We start from the raw sequence: 18,759 nt of genomic DNA, 5'->3' as shown, positions 1-18,759 counted from the left end.
GAATGGAGGGAGGGCAATTTGGCAGCTGCTTGCCCTCTGCTTTGCGTGAACACGGCATCACAAAAGCTCTGATCCTTTGAGTTGTGAGGGTGTGAAGAACTAGGGCTGAGACTCTGAGGAGCTTAGGGGTGCATTTAGGGAATCGAGGCAGGTGGGCAGAAGAGGAGCAGACCGCGGCTGAATGCTGGTGGCTGAAGCAGGAAGCCAGTAGGTCTCCAGCTTCCTGGGAGGAGCTGGGAGTGGAACCCCCAACCCCAACTCCTTTCTCTATGCACGAATAGGGCTTTGGGAGTCTAAACCTCGGGAAAGAGTGGGGGAGAGGTCAGGAGGCTCAGAGCTCCTCCAGACAGGGAGTCCCTGGAAGGTTCTGTCTAGTTCTTTGCCAAGTAGGAAAGATAGCTCATCCCCAGGGAAATTATTTCCATCAGGACTGGATGTTTAGTTAAAAACTGCCCCATGAGAGGTCTTGAGACTTTGATCCTGCTGTAGCCCACAGGTGGTCTGATGTACCAGACAGAGAAGGTGGCCCCTCAGCCCAACCCTCCCCTCAAATCAGGGGTCTGGAGAAGCAGGGGATCCCATTTTTGTTCCCAAGCACTGTCTGATTGCTTAGGATAGTTTGCACACTCCATGCACCTCTGTCCTCCCAGATCCCCATGGGGGCTCACCCCATCCCCCTTCCCGGCTCTCCCACCCCCCCACTTCCCAGGTGGGTGCCCTGGTAGGGTTCCCTCCCCCGCCCCCAGCGGCCCCCTCCCCTCCCAGGAAGGAAAGCAGGAAGGCTCTCTCTACCCCGTATTTACACTGACGCGATTTGACTCCATGCTGGAAGCGGCATTGCTCATCTGCATCGTAGGCTTGGCCCGGTGCCACTGTCGGGTACACAAAGTCCTGTCTCGGGGGCCGGTTGTTCAGGCAGAGCCCCAGGCCCGAGCTGCCTCGAGAGAAAAGCAACTGTCATGCTAGGTGGCTACAAGTCAAGAGCTCAGGAGCCCCGGCTGGATGGGGGTCCCAGGGAGCAGCCCTGATTTCTATCGTCTCCCATGCACCCTGCCCCACCATGGGTGTGACCCACTCTGAGGGACACGCAGGTGCATCCTCACTCTAGAAAACTGGTGATGTAGTCACGGCTGCAGGATGACCACACGAATGGGTTGGTCTTCATGGTAATGTGGGCAGCCATGAGCTTGGCTGGGTCCTGACCACGGGCCCCACAGCTGTTTCCCACGCCGTCATGGTTCATGCCGAATCTAGGGAAAGGGGTGTCGGCTCTGCCGGGCGCCGAGGGACCCGCCCAGCTCCTCCCGTCCTCCCCCTCCTGTGTGCCCCGGCCTCACGTGTGCCCGATCTCGTGGGCAATGGTGAACGCCGTGGCCAGGCCAATGTCCTCATTGACGCTGCAACTTCTCTCGCGCTCACACATTCCACCCACTGGGGCCAGGCCTGGGAAGATGGGCATGTGGGGATGGGACTGGGAGGCTCAGGATGGTGCTGGCTGGCCCCATCCACCTGCCAGGTCTCACCCCAGCCCACTGCCTTCATAGACGCCTGAAACCTACGGGGCTCGGATACCTAGTGTGCCGCAGGGTTTGTTCTTGTAGATGCAGATGTCATAGCTGTAAAAGAAGGGGGCAGTGAAGGGGCTGGGCTGTCTCCCTAAGCCCTGCTGATGCCACCATGCCCAACTCTGGGGGTTGAGTCCTGCCTTGGAGGCGCCATCTGCCTCTCACCCGAAGCCGCATACAGGAGTGACTGACCATGAATGCACGCGTGCATGAGTGAGAGAATGAGTGAATGAGGGCATCAGTGCCCAAACAGCCCCAAACCTCCCTTACTCATTATTCTTAAGCAGCCCCTCCCCATCCCCGACCCCCTCATGGGTGGCCCAAGCTTCCCTCCTCCTCCCGACCCCAGCAGAAGTGATCTCTGGACTCTCACGGTTCCCTGGACCACCTGTTTTCTCAGCCCCAGTCCTAGACCTCTCCTGTCCCCTCACCGTGTGATGAGCACTGCTGTGTCATGGTTAGCCACACCGTTCTCTGGAATGGCATTACCATGGCCGCTGTGGTTCACGATGGATTTCTGCCACTTACAAAAGCTGTCCAGGGACTTCCCGGCATGGTGGGTGATCTCCAGAGTGGGCTGGGGATGGACAGAGGGAAGTACGTGGGCGCCCACCACCCAGGGGACGGCAAGACCTGCTGGTGTGAAGGGGAAGGGGAAGGGGAAGGGGAGGCAGCCCCCCGCACCTGGTCCTCCGTGAGCAGGATGAGGCGAGTTACAAGGATGTTAACGGTGCTTCCCAGACTCGAGTCCTGGAAAAGTTTGGCAACCTGACCTCCAAGAAACAAGAGAGACCGAGTCTTAAGAGGAGCCCAGGGTAGAAAATGAAAAGCAAAAACAATGCTAACAGCTTGCTTTCATCAGGCACCTACTGTGTGTTGGGTCTTAGGCTAAACCTGCTATTGGGTTTTTTTTGTTGTTGTTGTTACAGATGGGGGGTCTTTGTATGTTGCTCAGGCTGGTCTTGAACTCCTGACCTCAAGTGATCCTCTGCCTGGCCTCCCATAGGGCCAGGATTACAGGGGTGAGCCACCACGCCCGGCCATGCATCAGTCTTTTCATGAATAGGTACTATTTGTTGTTGTTACTATTTGTTGTCATTGCTATTGTTTTTTGGGATGGAGTCTCGCTCTGTTGCCCAGGCTGGAGTGCTGTGGCGCCATCTCAGCTCACTGTAACGTCTGCCTTCCAGGTTCAAATAATTCTACTGCTTCAGCCTCCCAAGTAGCTAGGACTACAGGGGCACACCACTATGCCCACTTAATTTTTTTTTTTTTTTTTTGAGACAGAGTTTTGCTCTTTTTGTCCAGGGTGGAATGCAATGGCGTGATCTCAGCTCACTGCAACCTCTGCCTCCCAGGTTCAAGTGATTCTCTTGCCTCAGCCTCCTGAATAGCTGGGATTACAGGTGTGAGCCACCACGCCCAGCCATGCCCGTCTAATTTTTTTTTTTTTTTTGAGACGGAGTCTCACTGTGTCTCCCAGGCTGGAGTGCAGTGGCGCGATCTCGGCTCACTGCAAGCTCCGCCCTCCGGGTTCACGCCATTCTCTCGCCTCAGCCTCCCAAGTAGCTGGGACTACAGGCGCCCGCCACCACGCCCGGCTAGTTTTTTTGTATTTTTAGTAGAGACGGGGTTTCACCACGTTAGCCAGGATAATCTCGATCTCCTGACCTTGTGATCCACCCGCCTCGGCCTCCCAAAGTGCTGGGATTACAGGCTTGAGCCACTGCGCCCGGCCCCTACCTGTCTAATTTTTGTATGTTTAGTAGAGACTGGGTTTCACCAAGTTGGCCAGGCTGGTCTCGAACTCCTGACCTGAAGTGAGCCTCCTATCTTGGCCTGGCACAGTGCTGGGATTACAGGTGTGAGCCACCGTGCCTAGCCATGCATCAGTCTTTTCATGAATAGGTGCTATGATCATCCCCAATTTATAGATGAGGAGACATGCGAAGAGAGGTTGGGACACAGGTGATAGGTGTCAGAAGTGAGACTCAAGTCTGGATTGCTTACCAGGACATTCCTCAGACTCCTCCAAGCTCAGCTTGTCTACTTGACCCCAACCCCTGCTTACCCCGCTGACTGCCTCAAGCATCTTTGCCCAGAGGCGACCTGAGGGATATACATGTCTGGGTTCATTCCACAGCTATCTGAAGGTACCAATTTGCCCATCACCGCAGGAAAGTAAAACTGTGAGGGCAGGAGGCTCTGGAGACAGTGGTCAGAGGAAAGGAGGAAGCAGCCCCAGGGATTAGTGGGCACAGAAGACAGAGGCCGGGCTGCAGGGATATTGGAGCCCTGGGGCAATCATTTTCCTGTCTGGAAATCCCCATGAATTTTTTTTTTTTTTTTGAGACAGAGTCTCACTCTATCACCCGGGCTGGAGTACAGTGGCACAATCTTGGCTCACTGAAACCTCCACCTCCCGGGTTCAAGCAATTCTCCTGCCTCAGCCACCAGAGTAGGTGGGACTACAGGTGCACACCACCACGCCCAGCTAATTTTTGTATTTTTAGTAGAGGCGGGGTTTCACCATGTTGGCCAGGCTGGTCTCGAACTCCTGACCTTAGGTGATTTGCCTGCCTTGGCCTCCCAAAGTGCTGGGATTACAGGCGTGAGCCACTGTGCCTGGCAGGAAACCCCCAGGAAATTCTGAAAGCCCTAGGGAGAGAGGTCAGGCTCGGGCACAATAGAGTGCCATCAGTGATGATGCTACACAACATTTTGGATCCTCTGCCTGTCTGCTAAACTTTTTGTTTCCCCTTTTGCTTCAGTGAAACGAGAGCACCATTCATCAAGCCCTTACTATGTGCCGAGTAGCCTGCCTGGCTTCCCTCCCACCAATCCTTACTCTCCGTGGTAGCTACCATTATATTTCCATTTGATACAGTAGTACACTGAGGCTTAGAGAGGTCGAGAATCTTGCCCGAGATCTAGGATGGAAATGAACTATATCTGAATGTGAGTCGGGGAGGTCACCCTGTAGGAATTTATAAGTAGGTGCTTGTGCAAGAATGCTGCATGAATACGGATGTGTGCCTGTGTGTGCACTGCTAACCTCAATAAGTACCTGCGAGCTGTGGTCGATCTATCTGTCTGTCTGTCTGTCTGTCTATCTATCTATCTATCTATCTATCTATCTATCTATCAATCAATCACTATCTATCTATCTATCTATCTATCTACCTACCTATCTATCTATCAATCACTATCTATCTATCTATCTATCTATCTATCTATCTATCTATCTACCTACCTACCTACCTACCTACCTACCTACCTATCTATCTTGAGATGGAGTTTCCCTCTTGTTGCCCAGGCTGGAGCGCAATGGTGCGATCTTGGCTCACTGCAACCTCTGCCTCCCGGGTTCAAGTGATTCTCCTGCCTCAGCCTCCAAAGTAGCTGGGATTACAGGTGCCCACCACCACACTCAGCTAATTTTTGTATTTTTAGTAGAGACGGGGTTTCACCATGTTAGCCAGGCTGGTCTCGAACTCCTGACCTCATGTGATCCACCCACCTTGGCCTCCCAAAGTGCTGGGATTACAGGCGTGAGCCACCGTGCCTAGCCTACTGTGATTTATTTATTTATTTATGAATGACAGGGATCATAACCCACTGCAGCCTCAAACTCCTGGGCTCAAGTGATCCTCCTGCCTCAGCTTCCTGAGTAGCTGGGACTACAGGTGTGTGCCACCACGCTCCACTAATTTTTAAGTGTTTTGTAGAGATGGGGTTTCACTATGTTTCCCAGGCTGGTGTGTGTTTACTTTTTTATTTTTTTGAGATGGAGTCTTGCTCTGTCACCCAGGCTGGAGTGCAGTGGCATGATCTTGGCTCACTACAACCTCCACTTCCTGGGTCCAAGCGATTCTCCTGCCTCAGCCTCCTGAGTAGCTGGGATTACTGGCGCCTGCCACCACACCTGGCTAATTTTTTGTATTTTTTAGTAGAGACAGGGTTTCACCATGTTAGCCAGGCTGGTCTTGAATTCCTGCCTTCAAGTGATCTGTTCACCTTGGGCGTGAGCCACTGTGCCCAGCCTATGTGTATTTTTACACACAGCAAACACTTATATGCCACCTACTGCATGCCAAGAACTGTTCTACACACTTTATCAATGCACTGGATCTACCTTAGCTTTATAAAGTAGGTACCACAATTATGCCCATTTTACAGATAGGTAAGCCAAGGCAGAGAGGTGAAGTCACTTGCTCAAAGGCAGATAGTTAAAAAGTGGCAGAGCAGAAATTTAAGCCCAGGCAGGTTCCCTCTGCCCCAGGGTACCTCTGCATGTAGTCACTGTGCTTATGCTCTTTCTCTTCGTTCATTGCCATATGCAACCTTCCTTTCTAGCCTGTCCCCACGTCAAGGATTGGGGTGAGATGGTAGCCACCCCCTTGCCTAACACAAGAGGCTGGCTCCAGGTCCTCAGGGCTGCGTGCCCAGGGAGGGGAAGGCACTTACAATGTTCATGATGGCCAGCACGTACTGCTCCACATCCCGACGCCCGTGATAGGCCACCATCATCTTGTCAGCCACCACCAGGGTCTCCACGTAGCGCTCTCGGCTGACGGATCGCTTCAAGCCTGGCTGGCCACGCTCTGTTTCATTCCCCAGGGGCCTGGCAGGCGGCGGCTTCAAGGTCCGCAGCCACCATGGCCGCCCTTTCCAAGGTTTCTCATCTGGGGGACCCAGTAGAGCAATTAAGCCCTGCCCTGCTGGTGGGATGCAAAGCTGCCCAACAACTGTCTTGTCCAACCTCTATCTGGCTACCTCTCTACCCGACAGACACTTTCTGGTCATTCTGCTGCCTTCTCTTGTTGTCCAAGACCTGTGTGATGGTCTGTCTGCCCAATACCTCATCGTTTTTATTCTTTGTTTTTTTTTGAGACAGAGTCTCATTCTTTCACCCAGGCTGGAGTGCAGTGGCACGATCTCAGCTCACTGCAACCCCCGCCTCCCAGGTTCAAGCGATTCTCCTGCCTCAGCCTCCCGAGTAGCTGGGATCACAGGCATGTGCCACTATGCCCGGCTAATATTTGTATTTTTAATTGAGACTGCATTTCACCATGTTGGCCAGGCTGGTCTTGAACTCCTGACCTCAAGTGATCCACCCATCTCAGTCTCCCAAAGTGCTAGGATTACAGGTATGAGCCCCTGTGCCCGGCTGCCTCATTGTTTGTCTACAGGGCATGTTGGCAGTGCCATCTCTATTTTTTTGTCAATGTCCTACTACCTGAGAATATTGTAGTCTACCATGATGTCACTGTCCCACTGCCAAACCGTTGAGTTGAATAACAGCCTGACTTCTCCCACTGTTGGTTGTATGCTGTTCCACTGCCTGTATGCCAAGCTGTTCAGCTACCAGCCTGCCCCACTGCCCAAATGTCCAACCGAACACTTGCATGACTGTCCCAGAGCTAAGCTGGTTGGTTGAACCACTGTCCCATGATGACCAGCATGATTGTACAATCCATTGACAATTCCACTGCCCAAATGGAATGGTGTGAACCAGCCTATTTTGCTGTCTGAACTGTGTGCTTGGACAACATGTTGTCTTCTAGGTGAGCAACTTTTCCAATCAATGCACTGCCCGATTAGATCAGTGAGTTCTAACTGCAATGCACTGCAGTTAGAACAATCATACTGCCTGATGTACTACAACCAGATGGTCTCGTGGACCACCCAACCGTGACATCGTATGTCATCCACCTTTTCTGTCTGTACAGCTGACTGTGGCTATATGTCTACCACAGCATCCTACTCACAAGACTATCTGATTATACACTTCGTTCAATATCACACTGTTCTGCTTTTCCATCTAACATTCATCCGATTTTCTTTTTTGAGATGGAGTCTCACTTTGTCGCCCAGGCTGAAGTGCAATTGGTGCAGCCTCAACTCACCGCAACCTCCACCTCCTGGGTTCAAGCAATTCTCCTGCCTCAGCCTGCCAAGTAGCTGGAATTACAGGCATGTGCCACCATGCCTGGCTAACTTTTTTGTATTTTTAGTAGAGACGGGGTTTCGCCATGTTGGCCAGGCTGATCTCGATCTCCTGACCTCAAGTGATCTGCCCGTCTCGTCCTCTCAAAATGCTGGGATTACAGGCGTGAGCCACCATGCCTGACCCTGATTTTCTATATGTATATTTTGAAACAGGATCTTGCTCTGTTGCCCATGCTGGAGGGCAGTGGTGTGCTCAAGGCTCATTGCAGCCTCAACCTACCTGGCTCAAGGGACTCTTCTGCCTCAGCCTCCCAAGTAGCTGGGACTACAGGAGCCCACCACCACACCTGGTTACTTTTTCTATCTTTGGTCGAGATGGTGTCTCCCTCTGTTGCCCACGCTGTTGTCAAACTCCTGGGCTCAAGCGATCCCTCCGCCTCAGCCTCCCAAAGTGCTAGAATTACAGGTGTGAACCACCATGCCCGATCGGACCTGGTTTTCTGGCAGTATGACTGTGCTGGTAAATATTTTGTTGGTATATAGCTTTCCTTCTCTCTCATTTCCTAAATGCCTGATTGTACAACCATCCTCCTACCAGTCTGATCATAAATCTGGCCTTTTGGCTGTATAACTGCTGGAGTATCTGATATAATCACCACACTGTCTAACTGTCTGATCAGATGATAATCCTAGAGAAGGAATGGTTTTATACCTGAACACCTGTCTGGCTGTTTTACTCACTGCTGGGCCAGGTGACTACAGCAGGGATAAGATTATTCCATAGCTCCACTGGTTCACTGTGTGAGGATATGTCTCTGCTGTCCCCTGGATAGAACTGCCTAGTTTTTTTTTTTTTTTGAGATGGAGTCTTGCTCTGATGCCCAGGCTGGGGTGCAACGGCACAATCTCCACTCGCTGCAACCTCTGCCTCCCGGGTTCAAGTGATTCTCCTGCCTCAGTCTCCCGAGTAGCTGGGATGACAGGCATGCGCCACCATGCCTGGCTAATTTTGTATTTTTAGTAGAGATGGGGTTTCGCCATGTTGGTCAGGCTGGTCTCGATCTCCTGACCTCAGGTGATCTGCCCGCCTTGGCCTCCCAAAGTGCTGTGATTACAGGTGTGAGCCACCATGCCTGGCCTGATTTTTTTTTGAGACGGGAGTCTTGCTGTCACCCAGCTTGGAGTGCAGTGGTATGATCTTGGCTCACTACAACGTCTGCTTCCCGGGTTCAAGCGATTCTCCAGCCTCAGCCTCCGAGTAGCTGGGACTACAGGTGCTTACCACCATGGCGGGCTAATTTTTGTATTTTTAGTAGAGACGGGGTTTCTTCATGTTGGCCAAGCTGGTCTCGAACTCCTGACCTCAAGGTGATCCACCCACCTCGGCCTCCCAAAGTGCTGGGATTATAGGCGTGAGCCACTGCACCCGGCCAGAATTCTGTAATTATATCACTGTGTCCCCTTCTCAGCAGCTCCATTCTTCCCCTCACATAACTGCCTGCTGACTTTCTGGATAAAAAGACACTGCTGCCTCAAGGGAAAGATACTGTGTAGCCCTCTCCCCATCCCCAGAAAGACCGATGTACCTCTCACTCCACAGGCCGTGTCCAGGTGGGGGTGACGCAGAGAGGAACGCTTGTACACCACATGTGGTCCACTTTCCTCTGGGCCCCGAGAACCCTTGGGCCCACCGTGTAGGGGCTCAATCAGGTACTCTTCCTCGTCTGCCACAATCAGGCCGTGCTGGGTTTTGGGAAGTGGGACAGAAAGTTCTCAGGATCAGGTTCTGGAGCTTAGGACCCCTGGGACCTTCTCTCTGTCTTTATGATTTCGTTCTTATCTCATCAGGTTTATTTTGCTATTTTTTTTTTTTTTTAGCATAGGTAATTAGTATCCATACTATTTCTTTCTTTTTCTTTTTTTTTTTTCTTTTTTTGGAGACAAGGTCTCAATCTGTCATCCAGACTGGAGTGCAGTGGTGCAATCGTAGATCACTGCATCCTCAACTTCCAGGGCTCAAGCGATCCTCCTGCCTCAGCCTCCCAAGGAGCTGGGACTATAGGAGCACACCAACATGTTTGGCTAACTTTTTAAATCTTTAATTTATTTTTCACAGAGATTTATTTTTTCATATATTGCCCAGGCTGGTCTTGAATTCCTGGCCTCAAATGATCCTCCTGCCTCGGCCTCCCAAAGTGCTAAGATTACAAGCATGAGCCACTATGCTCAGCCTGTAATTTGTTTTTTTAATTATATATATGTGTATGTGTATATTATGAATGTATGTGTATAGATACACATACACATAATTATATATAAAATATAAATATATATTTAAGCATATATAATATATATAACTATATGTAAGAGATATATATATATATTTAAAGAAACACTATATATTTAAAGAGACAGGCCCAGGCTGCAGTGCAGTGGTGTGATCTCAGATCACTGCGACCTCCCCCTCCTGAGTTCAACCGATTCTCCCACCTTAGCCTCCTGAGTAGCTAGGATTACATATGCACACCACCATGCCTGGCTAATTTTTATTTGTAGTTTTAGTAGAGATGGGGTTTCACCATGTTGGCCAGGCTGAACTTGAACTCCTGACCTCAAGGGATGCACCCACCTCAGCCTCCCAAAATGCTAGAACTACAGGCATAAGCCACCGTGCCCAGCCTCTAATTTTTTGAGATAGATGTTCAGCTCATTAATTTTTAGCCTTACCTAAGGCTATACATTTTCCTCTAAGTACTGCTTTAGCTGCATCCCCAAAGTACTGATTCACTCAAAACACTTTAAAAATGTCCCGCTATCATTCCTTCTCTGATCTTTATGTAGAAGTGTTTTTCTTAACTTCCAAACTAGTAGGCATTCCCTGCCCCCTGCCACTTTCCAGAATCCTCTGCTCACCAGGCCTCCACAGGTGCTGATGGCCACATGGGAGCTGCTGGCCTGGCCCTGCAGGTGACCAGCGTAGAGGCAGTGGGGCCGGGCGGCCCTCTGCCAGGCCAGGCCCTCCCGTGTCCAGTACTCCACGGAGACGTGCCCTGCCAGTAGACGGGAGCTGCGGGTCAGGTTCAGCAGGAAGTGGGTGCTGGGTGAGGCCACCTTGTAGAAGAGGCGGGACTCGGCTGTGGCCCCGGTCCCCCGGCGCTGCCTCCGGGGAGGAGGTGGCGAGAAGGCCAGCAGTGCCCCGTTGTGGTCCACGCGGGTGGGGAAGGCGATCTCATAGCTCTCCAGACTGGACAGGAACTCATCTGTGGGTGAGGGTCAGAGGCCTGGGGTGGGCCCTGGTTTTAGTGGACCCCTGTGTCCTAGTTGTTAGGCTGCTGGAGCAAGTGATGCTGGCCTCACTGACCCCCGAAATCCAGGGAGTTGGCTGCAAGGCTCCCGCCTATTGACCCCAGGGCCTTCCCCCATTGACCCCCATCCCAGCCCCCTGATACCTCTTTCTGTTGGAGCCCAACTGGTCTCTTAAATTTTTCGCTCCCTCCCCACCGCCACCACCAGACTTCCCCTACCTTGAGACCGGAAGGCGTGCGTGACCTCGAACATGAGGCCCAGCCCCAGGGCGAGGGCCCAGCGGAGGATCTGGCAGGCGGGAGCCATAGAGGCCACGTGTCCACATGTCTCTCCCCAGCCCCGGCTGCCGGCAGCCCCCACAGTGCCGCCTCCCCTGTTCACAGCCTGCGCAGCATCACCGGGCTCCTGGGAGGGGGGAGCCAGGTAAGGGGGCGCCTGGTCCCGCTGTCCAGCACAACCAATGCCAAGGCCAACCATGGCCAAAGCTTTTCACCTGACTGAAGATTCTGAATGCATTTTCTCACTCAGTCACTCCCCTCTCCCCACCTCCCCTTCCAATCCTTCCTACACTCTTACAAGAGGACAGGCAGGGACTGGGATGCTGGGAGTACCTCCTATGTGCCAGCTACTGGCCCTAGTTTCCACACCACTGCATTTCTGTTTTTTTTGAGACGGGGCATTACTCTGTCACCTAGGATGGAGTGCAGTGGTGTGATCATAGCTCACTGCAGCCTCCACCTCCTGGGCTCAAACAATCCTCCTGCCTCAGCCTCCCAAGTAGCTGAGATTGCAGGTGCATGCCACCACCCCTGCTTAATGTTTTTGTTTTTTTGGAGAGACGGGGGTCTCACTTTGTTGCCCAGGCTGATCTTGAACTCCTGGCCTCAAGCGATCCTTCCACCTCAGCCTCCCAAAGCACTGGGATTACAGGCATGAGCCACTGCACCCAGCCTACCATTGCATTTCATTTCCAAAATAACTTGAGAAGTCACGATCATCTTTTTTTTTGAGATGGAGTCTCACTCTGTGGCCCAGGCTGGAGTGCAATGGCGCAATCTTGGCTCACTGCAACCTCTGCCTCCTGGGTTCATGTGATTCTCCCGCCTCAGCCTCCTGAGTAGCCGGGATTACAGCCACGCGCCAACACACCCGGATAATTTTTTTGTATTTTTAGTAGAGATGGGGGTTTCACCATGTTGGCCAGGCTGGTCTCGAACTCCTGACCTCGCATCATACTCGCAATCACTCATCTTTTTATAGATGAGAAAATAGACTCAGGAGTGATAAAGTTTGCCCTGGGTCACACTGCTAGAAAGAGGTGGAACCTGGGTTCATTCATTGGGTTATAGCGTCTGGTGGAGGGTGGATGGGGGCATAACAGCCATGCATGCTGAGGATAGCAACCCTTACTTGCCCTAGCCCTGTGGGGTTCCATCTCTTAGGAGTGACAGATGACAGTCAAGTGAATGGAGAAGGGTTCAGATTGTGACATGTTCTCTAGAAAGTATCCATTGGGAGACTGGGAAGCAGAGGTTCAAAGCACAAGAAATCAATGGTGTGAAGAGACAGGAGAAAGTGCGCCAGGAGGGGAAACAGCAAGGTCAAAGGCCTGGAGGTGGGGTAGAGCCTAGCATGCACCCAGGCAGGGTGGGTGCAGGAGAGCAAAGGGAGGCTGGCATCAGAGGCACTTGAAGGCTGGGGTGGTCAGTTTGAATTTTCAAGCCAGATGAAAGCTAAGGCTAGTACTCCATTCCCCCAACCTCTCATATTCCCACCCACGCACCCACTGTCCCGGGCCCTGTCTTTGGATTCTCCAAAAAGGGTAGCACCATTCAAGCCAGATTAAAGCTAGCCTCCAGCCTTTCATATGCCCACCCACGTACCCACTGTCTTGGGCCCTGTCTTTGGATTCTCCACACCGGGTAGCGCCCTCACCCTCCCAAGCCTCTCCTCCGCCCTATGTTTCTGTCCTCTTTTCAGATTCTTCCTTCTCAAGGCTCCAAGCCAACCTGCCCCGCAGGTCTCAGTCTCTCCAGCATCTGCCCCAGGCCAGCCTGCCGCAGACAACACTTTGGGCCACCAACCTGTGCCAAACCCTCTTCCCCCACCCTCCTGTCTCCACCCTCCTCCTCCTCTGTGCAAAATCCCTTAATCACAGAGTCTTGTTTTCTTTGCAGCCCAGCCAAGTCTGACAGTCAATCCCCAAACAGGGCAGTTCAGTCCCGAGGGAGGGAGCCAGGTTTTTGCCAAGTTGCTGATGGACCGAGAAGCCCACATTCCCCACTTCTGCTTGGATCCCTCTAGTGACGGGGAGCTCACTCACAGATATTCTGTGAGCCCCACTGCACTCTTCAGCTGGGCTAATGTCCATTCCTTTTGTTGTTGTTCTCTTTTTTTTTTTTTTTTTTTTAAGACAGAATCTCGCTCTGGCATCAGGCTGGAGTGCAGCGGTGCGATCCCCGCTCACTGTAACCTCTGTCTCCTGGGTTCAAGCGATTCTCCTGCTTCAACCTCCTGAGTAGCTGGGACTACAGGTGTGCGCCACCATGACAAGCTAATTTTTGTATTTTTAGGAGAGACGAGGTTTCACTCTGTTGGCCAGGATGGTCTCGATCTCTTGACCTCATGATCTGCCCGCCTTGGCCTCCCAAAGTGATGGGATTACAGGCGTGAGCCACAGCACCTGGCCTCTCTCTCTCTTTTTTTTTTTTTTTTTTACCTTTTGGGGGCTTCAGTTGGTGGAGTGCTGTTGGGCCCCTGTACGGATCCTTCCCTCGCCTGCTCCCTGCACCTGGACCTCTCTGGGCCTTTGTTTCTTCTTCTTTGGAGCCTGGGCAGGGAGGGGTCAAAGAGGAGGAGCTGGGCTGGTCTTCAGCACTGAGCTGAGTCTGTAGTTGAGGGATCGCTGAGGAAATCTGGACCCTCTCTCTGCCCCGGAGAACCTCCTCTTAGACTTTTTCTTTCTTCTGTTCCTAATGAACCCCCTCCAACAAAAACCCACTTCCTCTCCCTCTCTTCTTCTTCTTCTCTCCTATTCTTTCTTTGGAGGTGTCAACCAACTCCCAGATCAAAGCGCGTCCTGGTTGGGCACCTCTGACCCCTGCTCCTGCCCTAAGCCACCCCGGAAAGGTGGCAACATTCTCATTGCAAGTAAAGCAGGGACCTCACCCCTTTCTCCCACTGGCTCCCTCCCTCCTCTCCTGTTCTTGCACTGCCAGGCCTGGTCCCTCGTCCTCCTCCTTCAGCGGCTCTCTCGGCTCTTGTCTAGAGTGTCTTTGGGTCTGTCCCGGTCCCCCTAAGACCCTCACAGTCCTCATCACTGTCCTCTGAAGTGAGGTGCTCCTCCCAAAACCCTCACCCCCCATTCTGTGCTTTGGGCTCGGGTGGGGTGTGAGGGACAAGGCTTGGGACATCATGGAAGGACCCAGCATGGGGGGTGAGGACAGGGGAAGGGGACTCACCTGCGCACAGTGTATGGGGTGGGGGGAGGAAGGGGATCTGCAGAAGGCTCACAGGTGTCTGAGCTGGGTCCAGCCCACAGGGTGGTGGAGAGGTGTGACACAGCCCAGGGCAGCGGGTGGTGGGGGGACATTAACAAGGCAGTGGGTCTGGGGCAGAAGATGAAGCTTGAAAGAGGCTCAGGGACAGAGATGGTGGTGGACAACAGGATGTCAGTGAGGCATGTGCACTGTGGCGCATGTGTGTGACTGCATGTACGTTATAGCATGTATGTGAGTGTGTGACCCTGTGCGTGACTATGAGCGTGTGACTCCATGTGCATTATGGTATGTGTGTGTGACCCTGTGTGTGTGCATGACTGCATGTGCATTACAGCATGTGTGTGTGACCCTGTGTGTGTGTGTGTGTGTGTGTGTATACCCAGGCCTGGCCATTCCTCCAGCCCCTCCTCCCCGAAGGCAGGAGGGAGGTGGCCAGCGTGGGGGAGGGTGCCAGGCCTGGAGAAGGAAATGCCTCCGGGAAATGGAAGTGGCTTAGAAACAGAGGCTCTGTCCCATCCCATCCCATCCCAGGGATCCTGAAGGGACCCTCAGCTCCACACCCAGACCTCTCTGGCCAGGCTGCGGGGACAGGGCCCACGGACGGTCCCCCGTGGAGGCCAAGGCCGCGTCTGCCCAGGCAGAGGCCCCAGCTTGCCGGCCTCCTCCCGGCTGCACATCTGGCCGGGCCGGCAGGACGCAGCCCCTGCCGGAGAGCAGACAAAGGCCCAGCCGGGGCCTGCGGGAGGAGGGGGCCGGCGCCCGGGCTGGTCCCCCACAACCGGCCGCTAATTAAAGGCCCTGAGCCCGACAGCTGGAGACACCCTGAGACAGACGGCTGTGGCCTCAGTGACCAACTCAGGGGAAGTGGGCGGCGCCACTCCCACACCCAGACACACAAACACACACTGGCAGCGACACACATCCCGCGCAACCAGAGACAGGCGCTCGGGCACTGCAGACCCACAAAAGACGCCAGGACGCCTCCACCGCAGACATACGCGCCGACAGGCTCAGTGCACACTCAACACACCCAGAGATAAACACATGGAAACACACAACCACACACTCCCAGACATGTGTAAACACACAGTTACACGCGCACACACGGGACAAGCCAGAGAAACACGCTGCCACACAAATACACGCACCTGGGGCCTACACACACAGACACACTCACTCACACACATACACAGACAACCCAAGGAGACAGACACACAGGCCTACACGCTGACACATACACACTTATTTGCATGCTCACACCAAACCAGAGACAAACTCACAAGTCCCACAGACCTAGACACCCCCCCACCAGACACACATACACAGGCATTTACACACTCATCACACTCAGAGACAAACGCACACATGCTTGGGGACACACACACAAACCCAGACACACATACACTCATCTCCAAATCTGCGCGCACACAGCAAACCCCTATGCGCACACACTGTCCACACACACAGGCAGACACACAAGAGACTCATCCCCAGGCACTGACACACACATGTAATGCACAACCACTCCGCCCCTACGTGGACGGACACACACACACACACACACACACACACACACACAGAGCAAACAAACCCACGGCAATCCCGGGCGCGATCAGTGGCGCGCGCACTTGAAGACCTCAGGCACAGACGCGAGTCGCACAGCGGGACGCCCTCCCCCATCCAGGGCACCACAGCCCCACGCCCTCACCGCTCGATGAGGACACACAAAGTCCCACCGAGTCACGCACCCCGGGTCCCCCGCCCGCGCCGCTACCTGCGCCGCGCCCGGGGCCTCCGCGCCGTCGCCGCCGCTGTCTCGCCGCCCCGCGCGCGCAGGAAGGGAGGGAGCGAGCGAGCGCGGCGGCGTGGCCGGGGGAGGGGGCGCGGGGAAGGCACTTCCTGAGCCGCCTGCCAGGGTTATAAAAAAACCCCCAAACCGCGCGCGGCCAGAAACCCCGCCCGCCCGCCGCCGCCCGGCCTCGGCCGCGGGCTGGACCCCAGCCAGGGACCCGGGAACTCGGGCCGCCCCGCCCGGGACCAGCGCCCCCGCCGCGGGGGAGGGGGCTGGGGAACCGCGGGGGGTGGGGAGGGGACGAAGCGGGGGAAATCGAGTGGCGGCGGGGAGAATGGACGGGAGAGGGGAGAAAGAATCAGGTGGGGGCATGGCGGATGCGCTAGGTAGAACTGGGGTGAGGTGGGGGTTCTGGAGGAAAGGGAGGAGAGAGAAGGGAGGAGGTAGGGCCCTGGAGGAACGGGCTGAGTTGGGTTGGGGGCAACGGGAAGGAGTGGAGGGGGGTAAGGAATGGGGCGGGAGGGGGGATGGGAGCATGATATGGTGGGGTCGGGGAGGGGAGAGCCCACTTCCTCGCCAGCCTCTGCGGCATCAACAACAGCTGTTATTTATTGAGGGCTGGGCCTGGCTCAAACAAGCATTTATTGGGCGCCTCCCGTGTGCCAGGCACGGTGCCCAGGGCGGGAAATAAGTCCCAGCTCGGCCCTGCCCTCTCTGAGTTCTCAGGGGGTCTGATCGGTCAGGGGCCTGGCCTTGGTCTCTGTACCTTAACTCCGTGGTGATGTAGGCCCAACTGGTCCCATTTCACAGATGAGGAAACTGAGGCCACAGAGAGGGGGAGAGTGAAAATTCTGTTGGAACCGGAGCCCTCTGGGTCTTCGTCACTCTGAGTCTGGCTCCATAAAATGAACGAATGTGTGAATGAGGAGGACCTGGATGGTTGGGGCAGGGCTGGGATTTGAACCCCAGGTGCCTGGTACACTGCCTGGTTCCAGGGAAGGGTGGTGACCCCCAGGCCTCACAATTCCAGGCATTTCCCAGGAACGCCCCCCGGGGAGCTGGGCAGAGCCTTGGCCTTGGCTTTCTCTGAGTCTGGGTTTACTCATCCACACAGTGGGGGTAATAACAGCCTTTCCAGGGCTGGAGTAGGGGGTGGAGGAGGGGTTTCATTCTGCAGCAAAGATTTGTTGTTACGTGCTGGGTTCCAGGGACACAGCTGAGACCAGGAGGGCAGCTTCCCAACTCGGAATTTTTCCTTTTGAACCTGGAATGACATGTCATTACTCACGCATACAGCAGGCGCTGCATAAATACCAGACTCCTGGAGTTCCTACCACACTACCTTACCCCAACCTCCTGGGACTCCAGGCTAGACCAGAGGGACAGCCCCCATCCTCCTGTTTGCTCCCCACACTCCCTCCTTCCCACCAGGGCCTGTCGGGCCCCCATTTGAGGAACGAGTCTAAGTCAGCCATTTCTGGCCTCTATTAGCTGTTCTTCTACTACCTATGGGCCCTCTTTCTCCATGAAAGAGGGGTGGTGGCTTCCTTTCTTTGCCGTACTGCTAAAGGCTTCTACTGTTAGCCTAGTGACTGGTCCAGCCACCTGTCCCTACTTTTTTTTTTTTTTTTTTGAGATGGAGTCTTGCTGTGTTGCCAAGGCTGGAGTGCGGTGGCGTGATCCCAGCTCACTGCAACCTCCGCCTCCTGGGTTCGAGCAATTCTCCTGCCCCAGCCTCCCGAGTAGCTGGGATTACAGGCGCCCACCACCATGCCCAGCTAATTATATTTTTAGTAGAGATGGGGTTTTACCATGTTGGCCAGGCCAGTCTCGAACTCCTGACCTTAAGTGATCCAACCGCCTCTACCTCCCAAAGTGCTTGGATTACAGGCGTGAGCCACTGCGCCCAGCCCACCTGTCCCTCCTCTTAAGGATGGGTGGCTTCCAGACCGCACTGGGAATTTCAGGGCTGCTTTGAGCCAGGCGCTCCCAGGTTCTGGCACTCCTGGCTGTGAAACCTCTCATTATAATTACTCTGTGAAACTTTGACAGTTCTACACTCACTACTTCCCACCACAGCCCCAGACCTCCCTGCGGGGTGGGGGGGGGGGGCTCTTTTTTTTCTCGAGGGCGTGTGGCCCTCTAGGGCCTGGCAGATTGTTTAGGGGAAGCACCGTCCCCACCTGAATCCCCAGGGAGCTGTGTTGGGGTCCCCACCTGAAGCCCCAGGGGGCTGTGTTGGGGCTTTTGCGGTGAGTCTTGGGAAACAGACTTATGTCTTTTCCTTTTTCTTTTCTTTTCTTTTCTTTTTTTTTGAGATGCAGTCTCGCTCTGTTGCCCAGGCTGGAGTGCAATGGCGCGATCTCGGCTGACCACAACCTCTGCCTCCTGGGTTTAAGTAATTCTCCTGCCTCAGCCTCCCGAGTAGCTGGGACTACAGGCACATGCCACCACGCCTGGCTAATTTTTGTATTTCACTATCCTTGGCCAGGCTGGTGTCAAACTCCTGACCTCGTGATCTGCCTGCCTCGGCCTCCCAAAGTGTTGGGATTACAGGCGTGAGCCACCACGCCCAGCCCTTTTGTGTCTTTTTCTTCTGAGACAAGATCTTGGCTCTGTTGCCCTGGCTAGAGTGAGGTGGTGT

The 18,759-nt window shown here is 54.1% G+C and overlaps 1 protein-coding gene across 5 annotated transcripts in view; it reads right to left on the bottom strand.

Moving 5' to 3' along the window:
* Window positions 1-16,169, bottom strand: part of ADAMTS10 (ADAM metallopeptidase with thrombospondin type 1 motif 10) — a 31,586-nt gene extending 15,417 nt beyond the window's left edge. For 2 of the 5 annotated variants that reach the window (XM_021930637.2, XM_021930640.2), the window contains exons 1-11: window positions 13,543-16,047; window positions 11,042-11,228; window positions 10,431-10,777; window positions 9,104-9,260; window positions 6,033-6,250; window positions 2,250-2,333; window positions 1,997-2,142; window positions 1,573-1,616; window positions 1,338-1,443; window positions 1,104-1,250; window positions 793-934 (exon numbers count right to left, since the gene is read on the bottom strand). In XM_021930637.2, coding sequence (XP_021786329.1) covers window positions 793-934; window positions 1,104-1,250; window positions 1,338-1,443; window positions 1,573-1,616; window positions 1,997-2,142; window positions 2,250-2,333; window positions 6,033-6,250; window positions 9,104-9,260; window positions 10,431-10,777; window positions 11,042-11,129 — 1,479 coding nt within the window. In that variant the 5' untranslated portion in view covers window positions 11,130-11,228; window positions 13,543-16,047. Of the gene's footprint in view, window positions 1-792; window positions 935-1,103; window positions 1,251-1,337; window positions 1,444-1,572; window positions 1,617-1,996; window positions 2,143-2,249; window positions 2,334-6,032; window positions 6,251-9,103; window positions 9,261-10,430; window positions 10,778-11,041; window positions 11,229-13,542; window positions 16,048-16,097 lie in introns of those variants that run through there. The other 3 variants (XM_021930639.2, XM_021930638.2, XR_002518876.2) reach the window with 3 other exon arrangements.
* Between the last annotated feature and the right edge of the window lie 2,590 nt (window positions 16,170-18,759).

The sequence above is a fragment of the Papio anubis genome, chromosome 20 (assembly GCF_008728515.1).
Source record: "Papio anubis isolate 15944 chromosome 20, Panubis1.0, whole genome shotgun sequence".
NCBI classification, from domain to species: domain Eukaryota; kingdom Metazoa; phylum Chordata; class Mammalia; order Primates; family Cercopithecidae; genus Papio; species Papio anubis.
The sequence above is the reverse complement of the archived record's forward strand: the minus strand, read 5'-3'. Positions and strand labels throughout refer to the sequence as shown.